A 16,419-nucleotide genomic window follows, 5' to 3' on the forward strand; every position below is an offset into this window, starting at 1 on the left:
ACCTGCAGCTTTTTAGAGGATTGGGGTAATTAAAACATAATAATAACAATGTAAAAAAAGTAATCTACATTGAAACCGCTGCTGATCTGTTATTAAAAAAGGGTGTTTACCTGGGAACACCAGGTGGAACGCGGGCGGGCCGGGAGGGAATCTGTGGTGGTGGAGCCCCAAAGGGATCCAAACTGTTATTGAAGGCACTGACTGGTGGTCCTGGGCGGGACGGGATGGGGGGCGCATTGAAGGCTGGAGAGGGATTAAGTGGGGTTCCGAAAGGAGGGGACGGGTTCATTGGTGGCCCCGGTGTAGGGCCCCGAACGGCAGGTGGACGGCTGGGGGGCGGAGCTGCAGCAACGGGTGGCCGGCGCTGAGGATTTGGGCTGAAAGATGGAGTTAAAACTGGAATTGTTATGACCCACTAAATGACATCATTAAAACATAACAATATGATTTGGGTTCATCATATTTTACAGGAAGTTAAAATGCTTTTTTATGATTCCTCCTCACCTGGTCTCTGGGATCCAGGAGTCATTCACAGGAGGAGGTACGGGGGTGGAGATGGTGGTCACGCTGATGTCTCCGATGATCTGCAGTGCCTCCTTGAGCGCATGGTACATGCGCAGCATCTCATCTCTGCGCTGGGCCTGGTCAGCAGACTCCTCCATGAGGCTGTTCTGGTCTCCAGATGAGTAAAGATAGGCCAGCAGCTCTGCGTGGATGAAGTCCTTCGCCTGTAGAGCAGAATTAGTGAGTATTAGAGCTACAAAATCAAATCAAAAGTGCTGTGCAGACGAGCCTTTTTACAGACTTATATGAAAAACAGATCTCAAAATTTGTGCTATAAAATTAAACCACCCATTTTATTTTAAATAATTCTTTGTGATTTTAGAAACATGTACGGCACACAGCAATAACTAACTGTGGATAATAGATTGAAACAAACTCATTAACAGTCCTTTTCCACCCTAAATCCGAGTTTGCTCCTAACATGAGGGGTTTTTACAGACAGCTATCTGCTATGAACCTGATTTACTGGGTTCCTAATAAAAGAGTCCCAAAATCCATGTGCATATGTTATATGTTGGGGATTTGCAAGTGATCAACAGGCAATAACCGATGACAGGAACAGCAGCATTCAAAAGAGGATTTAATGTAAGCAGTGGCGTAGCACAGGGGCGCAGCGCAGCAAACTGGACAAAGGAACCCAGGCTTATAAGGTGGCATTGGGGGGGAAAGGCCAGATGTAAAGGCGCATTTAATACAAGCGGTTCTACATCAATTCTAAACTGATCCAGGTGCTCCAGGGTTGTAAAGGTGCCATATTTCGATTCTCTTTACCTTTGGGATTTCAAAAGGATTTACATAAAAAGGAAAGACTGTGCTCTATCTGCACCCGTTGTAGTAAGTCCTCAAGCAACAATTCGTGCATGAAGTTATGTTAGTGAACCCCTGCCTTTCAGAGGTGCTTAAAAAAAAAAAAAGTACAGTCACCTCATGTTTCACAGTTAATAAATGTATGCAAAAAGAATTATAGACAGTAATAAAAACAAAGTCCTCTATTTTCAAACTGGGTGACAGGAAGATTGAGGTAGCACTGAAAGAGGCCGTCGTTCAGATGCAGGTTCTGCAGTGGATGGTAAAGGTCATTGTGTTGGGAGAAACTGAATGATCTCATAAACCCAGACGTGGAGACATGATTACCAATACCTTTGTAGACCTCCTTAAAATAAATAAATGTGATCTCTATGAAAGCATTTTCGACTGTTAATCCTCTGAGAAGCTTCTGTTGACGAATGCTCAACTCACACTGTTGATCATGAGGTGCATGATGGTCTTGGGAACAAGGTCTCTGATGGATTTGTTGATGATCCCGATGTAGGAATCCACCAGATTGCGAATGGTCTCCACCTGCCGCTCCAGCTGAGGGTCCATAGAGAATGTGTCCGTGGGAGCCGCATCTTCTTGCTCCGTCTGAACCGCATTCAACACAAAGACACGGTCAAAAAGGTCCATCGAGCCGTTTGGCTCAGACAGATTGTTCTTGAAGGGCTGCAAGTTTGTTTTTCACACCTGGTCTTTCTCAGGATAAACTCCTGCCCTGAGGAACGAGGCTTTCCAACTGTCGACATCCTCTTGAGAATCACAGGCCAGCTCGATTTGGCGAAGATCTTTGTACACATTTCTGTAGAAATTGAAAAGAAATAAAAGTAGGATCACTGACTTTCTCTGGAATCCCCCCAGCACCCATTATACACTGAATCAATGGGTCAAGATTGGAACACATTCTCAGGGATGGACAGCCACGTCCGCACAAGGCCACAGCTCTGACCTCTGCTCTGTGTTGAAGATTGCAAAGCTGTGCTTGGAGGACATGAAGCCTTTCTCTACATCTCTGATCTTCAGGTTATCCAGGGGAAGCATGTACTTCTTTTCCTTTTCCTGTAATGAAACAGAAGAGAAACAAAAGCTCACATGACATTCACAGAACAGAACTACTAAAACATAACTCCTGAAGCAGCGACACACAAACCCAATCATCCACCTTAACCTGCAAGAAACTCCTAAGATTTGTTTTTTTTATATATTACGAGTTTATGATCCAAACCCACAAAAGTCTCTTAATAATGAATATTATTCATGTTGCAGGAATTTCAAATATTATGACTTTAGTCCCACTCTGATCATCTTTTGACCAATTTTAAAAGTATCCCCAGAGGTATTTTAATTATGACTATGCCGCTTTTACTTCAAATCAAAAGACCTGTGGCGTTTCTAGGACATAGTTTCTGCAGCGCAGCAGTAGTTCAATAGAAATTCCCCTCCGCTGTGGGCGGGACCGTTGGCGTGAAACAACCCGGTAACTCCTCCTCTTCCTGTTGCCGAGAACTCGGAGCAGGTAGCTTAAGGCCCGCCCAGCGTTTTCCAAATCACAACTACGCTCTTGCTCCAATGGGATTCTTTTTGTCTGCTGCTAATTCACAACATTTTGGATAAAGAAATACTAAGAATTTGATGTTCAGATTAATTTTCTTTATAAATGTCCGTCGTCATCAGAAAAATACCACAAGATGTTAAAACACCAAAAACACAACTTTCATCGGATTTGTCTTTAAAGCCAAAAGACTTTAGGATGCAAAAACACAAACAAACATTCTACCTTTCCGTTCAGATATTATGGAGGTCCACAGCTGTGAATCATATTTTGACTAGGATCTCAAAATAACATAAACCGTAAACCAATATATTGGTTTATGTATTAAAATCACAGAGGAGTGTTAATCATTCAGGGAAATCAAGACAAAATCTGGGTCAGCGCCTTCAATGAGCAAACAGAGGAATGCACTTCCTCTGAGGATGACCACCAGGCTCAGGGGATGAAGATGCATTTCTTTGTGAGGAGGAGGAGTGGACGAAAAGGAGGGGCATGGGGGAGTTCCAGGGGTGGGCAGCCTGCTCTCGGTGTTGAGCAGAAACATCTGGAAGTATTTATCATCAGACCCAACAGTTGCATCATTCTTGTTCTACACAATCGTCCGCCCTCTTCTCACACACACACACACACACACACACACACACACACACACACACACACACACACACACACACACACACACACACACACCCACACACACACACACTAAAGTCTTCATCCTTCACCATCAGCAAAACAACAAATAATCCAGCAAAAATAAACATAAAATTAACTTCAAATGTCTTCAGATGCGAGGAATTTGATATCCATATGAACATCCATAGTGTTTCTGTCATCCAGGACTCATTTGGGGAAAGAGACACACATGCACACAGAATCCCCCCTCCCCTTTAGTCTCTGTACGATTTCCTGCAAATTCCAAAGTCAATTCGCGGCTGGAACAGTTCAGCCTGCCTGCCACGTCAGTCTGACTTCAACATCTTACAGCTTTCAAACTGTTTTTTACATTTTTCACAAGAAGTTGGCATTGTTGTCATTGTTTGTTTTAGTTTTCGTTGGGGCGTACTTCAGTTTTTGATTTGGATTCTTAACTTTACAGCATCTTTTAGGATTCTTTCTCAGCAGATGAGTGGGAGCAACAGAGTGGGAGAAAAGGTGAGTAACGTGACTTAAGTGATGAATATTTAGTGTTCAAACCTGGTTTTAAAACTATGCCGTGTCTTCCTTCACATTCTTGGCAAGTTTACCATGATTTGATTATTAGTTTGAGTGACCCTCAGACTGTTAGAACACATCTTTTTACAGTGTTAAGATTTTTAATAGCAATAAAAGGTTTTGGGGTAAATAATTTGTAGGTAAATTTTTGATTTTCTTTTATTTGTATTTAGTAACTTTAACATTGAATTTATTGAAAACACAGACTTTAAAAGAAACAGTTCTCTTAAAGTCAGTTTTTCAATGCTTTTAACTGTTAGACCTAAATGTTTACGCTCTGTGTCCTTTGTCCTACTGTTCCAGGGTAGCGACCTGGAGACACAATGACCTCTGGGTCTTTCCTCTCCTTCTCTATCCCCCACCCCGCCTGCCCAGTGTTCAGACTACCTGTTCCTCCAGCTATAACTGAACAGTAGTCTGCACATTGGTTAGGCTAGACTGGGAGCCACACACCTCATGTGCAGCAAAATACAGTGCAGGACATCAAGAGATGACCATCTTCACCTTCATCTACTCCTGCAGCAGTGAGATGCTGAAAGAGAGGTTCTTCTCACCTCCTCATCTTTGTACCAGGACAGGGACTCCGCCGTCAGGATAAACCAGTATTCCTTGGAGCCTCCTTTCATGATGCTGATGTTGATGGTTAGCCAGCCTTTCCTAATCACCTAAATAATGAGAGTTTGTGGGACAGAGAAGGGCCACAGGGAGAGAGGGATACCAGGAGGATGGAGGAAAACTGATTTAACAAAAGTCAAACTCGGTTGAAAAGTGGGGCCCCCTTTAAGTGCTGCTTTTTTCGATGATCTGATTGATAATAAACTAATAAACTTACCTGTGAACTCACAGCAATTTATTGTCTCAATAATAAAAATATGTCTGCAAGCCTACCATTACTTAGGCCGCAGTTGAAGTTTATACATTCTTTGAAACAATGAAAACTACAAATAAAGGTTAAAAGCACTTAACTGGGGTTCAGACAGAGCACAAACGCTATTAAACAGACATACAGCACCAGATGCTGTTATGCCAGCTCAGAGTTGAAGACTAAAGGGTCGACAACGGTATGTTAGTGTCAGCGGGTCAGTGGCAGCCAACCCCTCTATTGGAGGTTCAAAGACCGTCGGGTTACTAGCGTTAACTGCACAAACACACAGGAGGTGATTGCTTGATTTCAAAAGGAGAGGGGTAAAGAAGGTCACCCAGATTGTATTGAAAGAGATTTAAAGGAGAAGCAAGCAAACAGTCAGGGTTATTGAGACAAAAGCTAAACTACTAAGTTAATACATTTGAGGCCCAAACAAAAAGTGGAAAAAGCCAAATCATGCCCAGAGACTACAGCGTCCATGCCTTGTTGTTTTTCTTAAGGTGATTGTTTCTTACAGACTCCCATGAACTTCATGCATGATGTTTGAGAGAATCTGGAAAAACCTTTATTAAGATACAGTTGAGTGATCAAAACGTTGATAATTCAGAGCCTTTGGATTTCTCTCTATAACTTTTCTCCGTTCAAAACTAAAATATAGCAAATATTAAAGACCCACTCCGACCATCTTTTAAAGGCTGTTGTAAATCTGAGTTGTGATTCGGACTGTTGGCATGGAGTAAGCCCGCCCCCAATTTCCATCATCCATCTGTTTACACATTCTCACGATAGCTTACTGTTCCTCACAACCCCAACCTAATATTACCAGAGCAACGAAAACGGCGAGCAACATTGGAACTATCCAGCCATACAAAGACCTACATGGATGCAGTCGTCCACACACGCATGTGGCTGAATGGGGGGGAGCAGGGAGCTTGTGGCCCGCAGATTACTTCTATGTTGCAGCAACAAGCTTTTTTTTTAAAAAAACTGCATGTTTTGTTTGCTCCTAATTCACAATTGTTCCATTAAAGAATTGAGCATAAATTTCATTTTAAGCTCAAGGATTTGTCATCATTAGAAAAATGCCACATGAACAGGATTCTCATCGGAGTGGGTCTTTAAGAAGAAAAAGGTATTTGAGCCTAAATGTGAGGAAAGCAAGATGTTAGGAGCTCAGCTGCTAGCTTGCCTTGACATAGAAATTAGCTCAGCTTCAAACAGTAAAAACATATTTTGAATGTAGCTTGAAATAATGTTTCCTCTTCAGCTAGTCCGGTTATGAGATGAGAAAGGAGCTGCCGTGAGATGCTTTTGTCTTTCTATTGCAAGTAGACCCGAATAATTCAATACTGGTCATGCACCAATGATTCATTGGTTGGTTGATGGTTAGATTGCTACAGAGATTAAGAACAGGAAAGGCACTGATTTGATTAGAGTTCATTATCCCAATTGTCATTTCTAGATGAAAGGAAATAAACAAGAAGTTTAAGGGCATCCCAAAATCATGACCTGTCACCATCTTACAGAACTTTCTCATCAGCCCTGAATTCTTACATAACAAAGAAGATTTTGACCCTTTTAGTTCAATCGGGTAATTTTTTGTTGTCCCCATGACATTTAGAATGATTCTTACAAGGCAATCTTTTGAGTGTCCATGCACGAGGCAGCAGTGGTGATGACCGACTGGCAAGAGAACTGATGGCTCCAGAGTAGAGGGGGGTTCCTCATTCTCTCTTTATTTGGTCTTGAGCACAGCAAAGCGCCACGTCGTAAATAAGCTTCTTCTTCAAAATGTTCAGCGGAGAAAATGTTAGTGGAATTACAGGCGATTGCTGCCTTATTAACGTGAGAGATAAAATTACTGTGCTAAGAATTACTGCAAAGACTGTCCAAATTACATTGTTCTGGTGCAATTAATACAACCCACTTCGCTTAAGCAAATCTGGAGACTCTACCTTTTCCTCTCGGACCTCTCCAAGATCGCCAAGCTGCAGGAGGGTAGGACATCTCATGTTGTACATATACAGTAGGCAACACTGACATTTAGGTGTACTCCGTTTTTAATGCTCCAACCGAACTGGCTGACCTTTGCAAACTGGCCTCAGTTCCCCTGCACGGCCTACCCCTGCTGCCCCTGCCAGGCAGTGGTTTAAATCTATGGGGTACTTACCAGAATCTCACCCTGCAGTAACAGGAAGGGGAGGGGGAGTGTAAAAGCAAAAGGTGCAGCGTAAAATCAAAGCCGAAATAAATGAAAAAGCAATAAGCCAAAAGATGAAGGACGAAGAGCCAAGAGGAAGAAAGGAGAAGAGGCGGGCAACAGGAATGATGAAGAAATACGGAAGGAAAGGATAAAATGGAAAAGTTTAGTGAAAGATTGAGAAATAGAGAATGAAAGGAAATCCATGGGACAACCAGAAGAAAGAGGAACAGAGGAAAGACAGAGTCAGAGAGAGGAAAAGAGAGACAGAGCAAGAGAGTTACATGCAATTAGAATTACTTCAAGTATTTCACATTTCGGTTATGTCATATCTTTGGTTCAGTTGATCGGTGCAAGGTCCATGCATGCTCTAATTTTAGGATTTCTTTTTTAAAGTGCTGCTTAAATTAACGGCTTGGCAAAACAATCAACAAAATTCTTTTATTTGTTGTTTTGCATCAGAGCGTCATGCCTGATTTTGAGCAGACATGCAAACAGAAATGAATAATGTCAGAGAAACACAGGGAAGGGGGTCTTTTCCAGCCACTAACTACACTGCCCCCTACTCAATTTTCATGTGCTGAAATAAGCAAAATATGCTTGAGGACCTTCATAATAACATTTTCAAATGTAATAAAGCATCAGTAGAGAGAAACATAAATAAATACCCGCCTAAAAGGATAAGATCTACCTGAGGACAATAAACTGGGCACAGCTGACAATCAAGGTAAATAAAGTGGGATAAATCTTAAAAAATTAAACACATAGGCACAGATGAATAGTTAAGACATGTTCACAAGACTGATTAATATGCTAATAATGGGAGACATTGAGCTGAGACGTGGCAGTGATGGAACGTTGGGGTAAAGCATACCTGGTTGGGGATGGCCCTCTTCTTGTTTACAGCAGTGTTCCTCTGCTGAGCACTGATAAACACATAAACAGCAATGAGGACATACACAACACAACCAGAGGAAAATATTGGACACTTAGCAGTCAGGCACCACTTTGCTTTTAGAACTATTTTACTCATCGTTTGGAAAAATTCAGCTTTTTAGTAAGTGAGACCAAAAACGGCAACTACGAGACACGAAGCTAAAATAGAGGTTTTAAAGATTCAAACAGTCTCAGACACACTGGACTCTTCTCTGTATGCCCACCTGTTGCTGCAGTGCCCTGGAGGGCTACCATCATCCAGCCTTCTGTAGTCAAGACTGAAAGTGATGTCATGACAACCATTAAAACGCCCTTGCTGACCTCTACAACATTGCTTCAATCCACTTGCCATGCAGAGGAAGGGCAGGAACCTCACATGCTCACACAGGGCTTACTCTGTTACTTGGTCAAATCACAAAAGCCACACGGATGAACTCCAATCCAACTACATGTTAATCTAACTGCAACACCAGTGAGTAGCAACTATTCATTGACAGGATTTATCCCCCATTAAATCATAAAAGCTCTCCAACATTCTGGAGGTTTTCAAAATAAAGCAGCCACAAATGAAGACACTAGAACTGTTTGCTTGTTGGTGCATTGTGTCATCGTTGAAGCAAAAGCGAGCAAAACTGAGACCATCTGCCTGCCGAGCAACAAGACATGCTTGATGGGTGAACTGACTCTGTCTTATGACGCTTGTTTTCTGTCATGAGGGATATTAAAAACTGAGGATCAAGCTCTGGTTATGTGACTTTTCAGTGATAAATAAATAAAAACATGCTCCATATAACAATTCAACATTACTAATGCTCATCGTCCTTACTGATCAACTGAAATCTGGACTGTGCTTGTTATTTTGTGTCAAATGTAACAGTATATTTGCAGTAGGCAAACTCTTTTTTTAGTTCATAATTTAACAACTGACCAAGATCACAAACTACTGTATTTTCCGGACTATAAGTCGCTCCGGAGTATAAGTCGCACCAGCCCAAAAATGCATTATAAAGTAGAAAAAAAAACAGATAAGTCGCACTGGACTATAAGTCGCATTTTGACGGGAAATTTATTTGACAAAATCTGAGACCAAGAACGAATAAGTTCCACAAACTCATATGACACAATCATAGCAGACTGTTTATCTCATAATTTCACAGTAATTCTTTCTCATACTTATTTATTTATTCCTTTCATGAAGCATCATTGGCCAACTAATACTCTGTTTTCATCCTGTATTTGTAGAATGTAGTCATTTTTATTGCATTTCTGAATCAATGAAATCATTGGAAAATAGAATAGAATGTTGTTAGCATTCAAGATCTTATTGTAACAAAAGGTTTACTGATTTTCTGAGTCACTTAATTCAATTCAATTCAATTTTATTTGTATAGCCCAAAATCACAACAACAGTCGTCTCGATGGGCTTCGAAGTAAAACATGAACTTAAAAGGATCACGAATACAAAGAGTTCAATAGGAAAATACTAAAATGAACTAACAAACTGACTATGCTATACTGGCATCCCTGCCCTTAGACCCCCCTTCGCGGTAAGGAAAAACTCCAAAAGAAAACGGATTCCGGAAAAAACGAAGAAACCTTAACATACTCTTAACACTTAACATACCTGATCCATCAAACTGACCCAGGAACATCATCTCTGTTCCTCACAAATGAACATAACAGGAGGGTTAATAATGTATTTATTTCAATTCAGTTCTAATATAAGTCGCTGCGGAGTATAAGTCGCACCCCTTGCCAAACTATGAAAAAAAGGGCGACTTATAGTCCGGAAAATACGGTATACTTATCAGACTCAAAAAATCTCTAACTAGCAACAGAATCTCTCATTTCATCAACTACATTTGTATCATGGTTTTTCTGAATCTCCTTTCTTCACAGACAACTGTTCTGATTTATCTAGATCTATTTTTAACACGTTAGGCCACACAAACACCAAAAGTCTGAAATATTTGAGGATTTACTGGACAGCAAAGGGGTTAGACTGGACCCTACGAGTTACATGATTATAAGACGTTCTTTTGTAACTCTGGGGATGCACAAAAGCAAATGAGCGGCAGCTCAGATTTAATGGGCATCACTGCTCCTGCGCAGAGACAGGGGTCGCGCTGTAAATTGAAATTAAAAGGCGGGGAGGAGGAGGAGGTGAACATACTTAGCAAAGCCTATGAAGTCCTCATGGTTGGTGTTAATGTAGGACAGTTCAATGTCAATCAGCAGCAGAACCTAGGTGGTAGAAAATCGTGATTAGGATGGAGACTTCTCAATTAAGCTCAACTTATAACACACTGAACAAATGAGAAGGTGGAAAGTACCACATCTGATATTACACATCTCTGAACTGAAGAGTAATGCGGGAAAATTCAGACAAAACGCCCATCTTTAGGATCCATAAAGGCTGTAAATTCAAATTGGGCTTTGCTGTTTGAATGTCTGAGTGCAGAAACATCATTCAGTGCAACATTTATGGCATGAATGTAAGGCCACATGTCAACTTACCAAAATAAAAGCAAAACGTTTATAAGTGGATCGCTCTTTCAAAATTTGTCATTTTAGATCAAAGGCACCATATTCTTTTTATAAAAATTTTTCAAATTCAACATTTAAGCCATAAATGTGTCCTCACTTATTAAAAATCAGTTTCAAACTCTTAAAGGTCCACTCTAATCTTCTTTTTGATCTTCTGTGAAAGCGTTCCCAGTGGTCTTTTAGTTTGGATTATGCTATTTTTAGCCAAAATGTTAAAATCTCCATCGTTTTCTAGGACCGTTTCTGCAGCGTAGCAGGAGTTCATCTGTGAGTTGAGGGCAGGACTGCTGGCACAGGGCAAGTCCGCCCCCACTTCTGTCACCCATAACTGAGGGCTCCGTTTACACGCTCTCCCGCTAGTTTACAGCCCCTCACACCCCCAACCTTACATTACCGGTGCAGCATAAATGGAGACAAATATAGGACCTATCCAGCCGTACAGTTTTGAGGCAGATGCTAGCTCAGATGTGGAAAGGGAAGACATCGTCATCTACAAGTGAATCCATCTGAATGTAACGGAGCAGAGAGCATGTGGCCAATACAGCATTTGCTCCTGATTCACAATTATTTGAATAAAAAAATACTTAAAATGCAATTTTACTTAAAATCTAATTTTAAGCTTCATTTTTTTACATGTCCATCATCAGAAAAAAGCCACAAGACGTTAAAAACACCAAAAACCCAATTTTCATGCGAATGGGTCTTTGACATTTGTAAACTTTCTAAAAACAATCAAAACTAATTTAGAGCTCATTCCACCTTCAGTCACTGATCATTGAAATCTGTAATGAGCTACAGACCTGATCCTTGGTTTTCCCTTCTCTTTCCCTGACATGGGTGGAGACAATCCTCTCAGTTTCTTCTCTCAGTCTGGGATAAGAACCGAGCTGAAAGGCAACACAACAGTAACTGCAGGACTCCGCACAGACTCACACATAACACAAGAAACTTGACCTTTGCAAACTCACAAAACATATCAGAGGAAACACTTGAATGGCAAGCAGAACACAGCCACTGATTGTGATGTGACATTTTTGAATCATACAAACACACATGCAAGTGCTCGTCAGTGCTACACAAACAGATAAATGGTTTAGTTCTTGGAGGGGAGACATTCACTACCAGCCAGTGATGACTGTAAAAATGTTGAATTGTTTGAACGGCTGTTTTGGTAAAGAAGGGATTGCCTGATTTTTAAACAAAACCACCACATCTGAATTCAGTATTTACAAGATTAGTTTGGATTTTCACCGCTGGCTGATAAAAAGGGTTTTAAAAAGAAGAGTAAAGCTTAGTGAAGACTGGATGAAAAGAGAACAGAGTGAAGGATGACCAAACCCAAAGAAAAAGTCAAATAGAAAGATTTGGGGGAAATAACGTGATGCATGTTTTGCTGTGGAATGGCCTTCACTATCCACATGATGGCAGTAGAGAACTGTTGCTATGGAAACACTTTTTTTTCCTCTCTTCCTCCCAGCTGTCACTGTGCCCACAGGGCATCATTCCCACTTCCCCTCTAATCAATCCCCTTTCCCCCGGGGTTCAGCTGATAGAGTGTTGGTCATGGTACCATGTGGGTCAGTGAAGGAGCAGCAGTCAGCTCTACTCAGACACATCAGGGGGATCTTTGGATAGAAACGGAGACACGAAGCAGTATGGAGGTGTGGAAAAATAGCCTACACACTTTAACAAGCTAGAGATCAAACATTAAGGGTACAGGGAGCTAGAAATTTAAACTGTGCCTCAAATATGAAATGTGAATTTAAACTCCATCTTCATTGTGATTGGTTCAGTAGTGTAGGTGCAAGCAATGAGGGATGAGGTGGATTTTTTTGTATTATTTTGTGTGTTTGCACATTTACAAGGAAAAAGAAAGAAAAAAAAAAAATCACCTTCCTGCTTAATAACTCATTTCTGTACACACACCCCTGGTTACCTTAACAGCACACTTCATGACGAGTGCGGTGAGTTCAGAAACCACAAGGTCCACACATTTGAGGCTGGGCTCTTTGAGTTTGAGGATCTGCTTTTTGACAATCGCCTCGAAGGCCAGGTCAGGGGTAAAGAGCCCCGTTCTGAAAAGTCATGGGAGTCAGATTGCAAACCGTTGCAGGGGTAAGAAGACAGACACGGGAAGAAGTTTCAGAAAAAGGAAAATTGGACAGAGAGGAGGGAAAAATGGAGAAGAAATAAGAAGAGACAAAGAGTTTGTTTAGTTAGTCATTTCTAGCTGCTTTAAGACATATCAGTGGAAAAGGACAAGCCGCAGGTTTTTCCATCCTCGCTTTCTTGACAATCCAGTCGGTCAGCCTAGATTGTAAACCAGCTTGCAGCTTACAGGCTTTCTATAGGTTTTGCTGTCTCTTTTATTGAGTTTGAGACCTGCAGCTTGTCCAGAAGAAACCAGAGATGCTCAGTCTCGGAAACACCTCCACGACAACACGTCACCCGTCACAACACTCCACAACACGACAGCGCTGCCTGCACACAGGGCTTACGGGCTGGGCCAGGCCAGGCCGGGCCAAGGGCAAACTGCACTACTATTCTTTTGTAAAGATCAGGAGATCGTTTGTGATAGGAATGTGTGCAGCTAAAATTGGGCGGCAGTGTACCCTTGGCCACACCCGCTTTGGAGCCCACCCTGTGCATCGGCTGGGTCGGGAGATGCTGGACACCTGCAGTACCTTGTTGGTGCACTGCCTGACTGTGCTGATGAGCTCCTGAATGACCAGATCGATACATTTGAGACAGGGCGTTTTCAGCTTAACGATCTGCTTTTTCACGATGACCTCAAACGCCAGGTCTGGAGTAAACAGCCCAGTTCTGAGAATGCACAGAGAGACAAGAGGCACGAGGCCGACAAATGGAACAATTAACAGACACGGATAAAACGGAAAATGGGACAAATGAGAACTGGATCTAAAGACAGAGGCGACTTAAACACCATCAACGTAAAAGAACACAATGCAGAGGAACAGACAAAAATCAGATAACACAAATGACATAGAAGGATTTCACAGCAGGCTACAAAACATCACGACTAAATTATATGTTAAACATAAAAAAAGGAGTGGGTGGTATTACAGTGGGAGGACTGAAGGATAGAAAAAAGGGGGAGGGACAGTAGAATAAAAAAAATGTACATTTCACATAGAACACATGACAGTTTTTGAATGCATCAACCGAAATTAGCTTTGTTAGTTGTGATGTCAAGGCTTTATCATACAAACTTGAATAACAAAAGCCCCAACAAAAGGAGAAAAGCAGCGTTTAATGTCAAAAACATAACCCAGGTGTCTAATAAATGATGCTTCTTCTTTGTAAGACAGGGTTTTTTAAAAATGTTTTTTTAATTGTACTTGCCTGACACCATGAACGTTTTTGATAGCGTGACTGATTTCCCTGCGTAGTTCCTTCTCGTCAAACACAATCTGTAAAAACAACGATCACAGTGCAAACATTAGCAACATTTGCAGCGCAGCGATGCTTGTCGAGACGGCAACGACTGAACAGGAAGCTCTGCAGCAGGGAATGTCGGAGCTGACCTTGACCAACTCGAAGGGGAACCGTTCGTGGAAGATGCGGTTTATCTTGGCACCGCCTGACAGTTCGTTGGTGTCCACTTGGTCTCCGGAGCCTTCAATGCATTTTTCAAAATCCACACCAAACTGCTGCACCATCCTGGTCAGGAGAGCCAAAAAGTAATAAGAAAAAGAGAGACAAAGACTGATTCAGGGAATTTACTTTTAAAAATACTTATTTATTTTAATTAGTTTCACTCAGTTTTTTTTAACAACTTGGTACATAAATCTTGAAAAGTTTTTGGGTATATGCTAAAGTCTGCTTTTTGAATTGTGAGCTTAAATAATGAGTTAATTCTGAATTAATTCAACAACAAAAAAACATTTTGATTCGACCAATCAATAAATCTCTCATCCTTTTAAGTAGTTTCTTGTATTTCTTAGGGGGTAAAACATCTTTCAATTTTTTTTAAAGTAAGAGTTTAAATTTTTAGTGAAACTTTCAGGGAAATCAATATCAAATGGATTTGAAATTAAATTCTGAACTTAACCCTGGAACTGAATCCATTCATATTTTGGCAGTGATTAGAAGTTGCCATGTTGCTAGCTGCTTTTATTTCCCCTGACAGAGTTATCAACTCCTACTTACTGCAGCAAAGCCTTTGTTTTGCGTGTCGGGTCATCTGGACGAAAGTTCTTGTACTCCTCAACTTCCTTTTCCAATGAAAGGAGCTGACTTTGCAGTTTGCTGCGCAAACCAGGCAGCGTATCCCTGATGTGATTGGTCAGTTGCTAAAGACAGATAGTTGAATCATTTTAGACACTCATAGGGATGGAATGTCTGAGACATAATTGTAATTTACTATTTTTCTAGCAAACCTGGTTCAGAGTCTTTTGTAGATGTGGCGTGCCCATGCGCTCGGCCAAGTGTCTGTACGCCGGATGGGACAGGAAGAACTTTCTCTCTGCAGCCATAGCAGCACCAATGTCTTTTTTCCCATCGATGTCTTTCTGACTTCGGTTCACAACGCCAATGTAACCTAAAAATACAGAGACAAGCAATTGTTATTAAAATTACACTTCTCATTCCTATTTTTAAGATTAAAAAAATGTTTTGTGGACGGGTGTGTGTCTCACCTCTCCGCAGCGGCAGTAATTTATTTTCCAGGATGTCTCGTGCATCTGTGCCTTCGTCCATTAGGTCCAGTTTTGTTATTACACCAATCGTGCGTAAACCTAGATTGGGAGGAAGTTAACGCTTTTCTTTTTACTACAATATGTGAAATGGCTAAATAGGAAACAAACGAAGACATATGTTTCACACATTCTTAGAATTTTGCTTGCAAAAGCATGTTTTAAAAACTACTGCAACGTTTCGAAAGAAGCACAAATGCTGACGAAATTGCTCGATTCATCTAGTTGCCGGAATAAAAGGTAATAGGTAACACAAGGTGCTGTTTGAAGTTCTTCAACAATAATGCATTTCTTTGCTAAGCTGCTTTAAAAGCAATGTGCACACCTTGAGGGTCCACCTCCTTTGCGATCTTCAAAGCATCCGAGTTAGCCAGATCGGTGTTAGCAGGGGTCACTGCCAGGATTAGACAGCTCTCCTTGGTGATGAACTGCATCAGCATTTCCCTGATCTGATGCTCTATGTCCACCGGCTGATCTCCCACCGCAACCTTAGTCATACCCGGAAGGTCGATCAGGGTCAGGTTCAACACTGTCCAAAAACAGAGACCATTAAATGAAAATTGGCTTTCTAGGAAACAAAACACACAAAAAAAGTTTTTCCCCATTAAGCGGTTAATTTCCATTCATTCTTTCAGATCCTTAATTTAGCATTTGACACAACCCTGGCAGTGATAGAGGAAAAATAAATGTTTCATAAATTGCCTGCAAAAGCGCCGAAAGGCCAATTATCTGGTTGAAGAAAAGCTGACACGCTATTAAAAGCATCGCTAATATCGCCCACATGACAAGAGCGAGTACAGCTCAGAGTCATTTATTCAGGAAAGCCGAGTGAAAGGGTCCACAATTATTACCTGGTGTCATTTGGGGGGGGGGGGGGGGGGGAAGGAATGTACAACCACATTTCATTTAAAATAAACCTCAAAAATGATCAACAACAGGACAAACGTAAAAATGCAGCCAAAGCAGAACATAAAGTCAAGCTTTACAACTCAAAAAGAAATAAAAAAAGTTC

The 16,419-nt window shown here is 41.2% G+C and overlaps 1 protein-coding gene and 1 non-coding gene across 12 annotated transcripts in view; one reads left to right on the forward strand and one right to left on the reverse strand.

The window, feature by feature from the left end:
• LOC101162128 (dynamin-2) overlaps positions 1 to 16,419 on the reverse strand; it is a 28,015-nt gene that overhangs the window by 3,081 nt on the left and 8,515 nt on the right. For 2 of the 11 annotated variants that reach the window (XM_020705255.2, XM_020705250.2), the window contains exons 4-21: positions 15,733 to 15,936; positions 15,351 to 15,449; positions 15,093 to 15,253; positions 14,863 to 15,005; positions 14,238 to 14,373; positions 14,056 to 14,123; positions 13,377 to 13,515; positions 11,493 to 11,579; positions 10,319 to 10,389; positions 8,370 to 8,423; positions 8,084 to 8,135; positions 6,965 to 6,997; positions 4,699 to 4,809; positions 2,327 to 2,436; positions 2,068 to 2,179; positions 1,804 to 1,968; positions 505 to 728; positions 111 to 377 (exon numbers count right to left, since the gene is read on the reverse strand). In XM_020705255.2, the coding sequence (XP_020560914.1) occupies positions 111 to 377; positions 505 to 728; positions 1,804 to 1,968; positions 2,068 to 2,179; positions 2,327 to 2,436; positions 4,699 to 4,809; positions 6,965 to 6,997; positions 8,084 to 8,135; positions 8,370 to 8,423; positions 10,319 to 10,389; positions 11,493 to 11,579; positions 13,377 to 13,515; positions 14,056 to 14,123; positions 14,238 to 14,373; positions 14,863 to 15,005; positions 15,093 to 15,253; positions 15,351 to 15,449; positions 15,733 to 15,936 (2,236 nt within the window). Of the gene's footprint in view, positions 1 to 110; positions 378 to 500; positions 729 to 1,803; positions 1,969 to 2,067; positions 2,180 to 2,326; positions 2,437 to 4,698; positions 4,810 to 6,964; positions 6,998 to 7,179; positions 7,192 to 8,083; positions 8,136 to 8,369; positions 8,424 to 10,318; positions 10,390 to 11,492; positions 11,580 to 12,628; positions 12,768 to 13,376; positions 13,516 to 14,055; positions 14,124 to 14,237; positions 14,374 to 14,862; positions 15,006 to 15,092; positions 15,254 to 15,350; positions 15,450 to 15,732; positions 15,937 to 16,419 lie in introns of those variants that run through there. The other 9 variants (XM_020705251.2, XM_020705252.2, XM_020705257.2 and 6 more) reach the window with 9 other exon arrangements.
• Positions 4,493 to 4,596, forward strand: mir199a-2 (microRNA 199a-2). Its single transcript, NR_107119.1, has one exon. It is a non-coding gene; the product is annotated as a microRNA 199a-2 (primary transcript).

This window comes from Oryzias latipes, chromosome 8 (genome assembly GCF_002234675.1).
Source record: "Oryzias latipes chromosome 8, ASM223467v1".
Lineage (NCBI taxonomy): Eukaryota > Metazoa > Chordata > Actinopteri > Beloniformes > Adrianichthyidae > Oryzias > Oryzias latipes.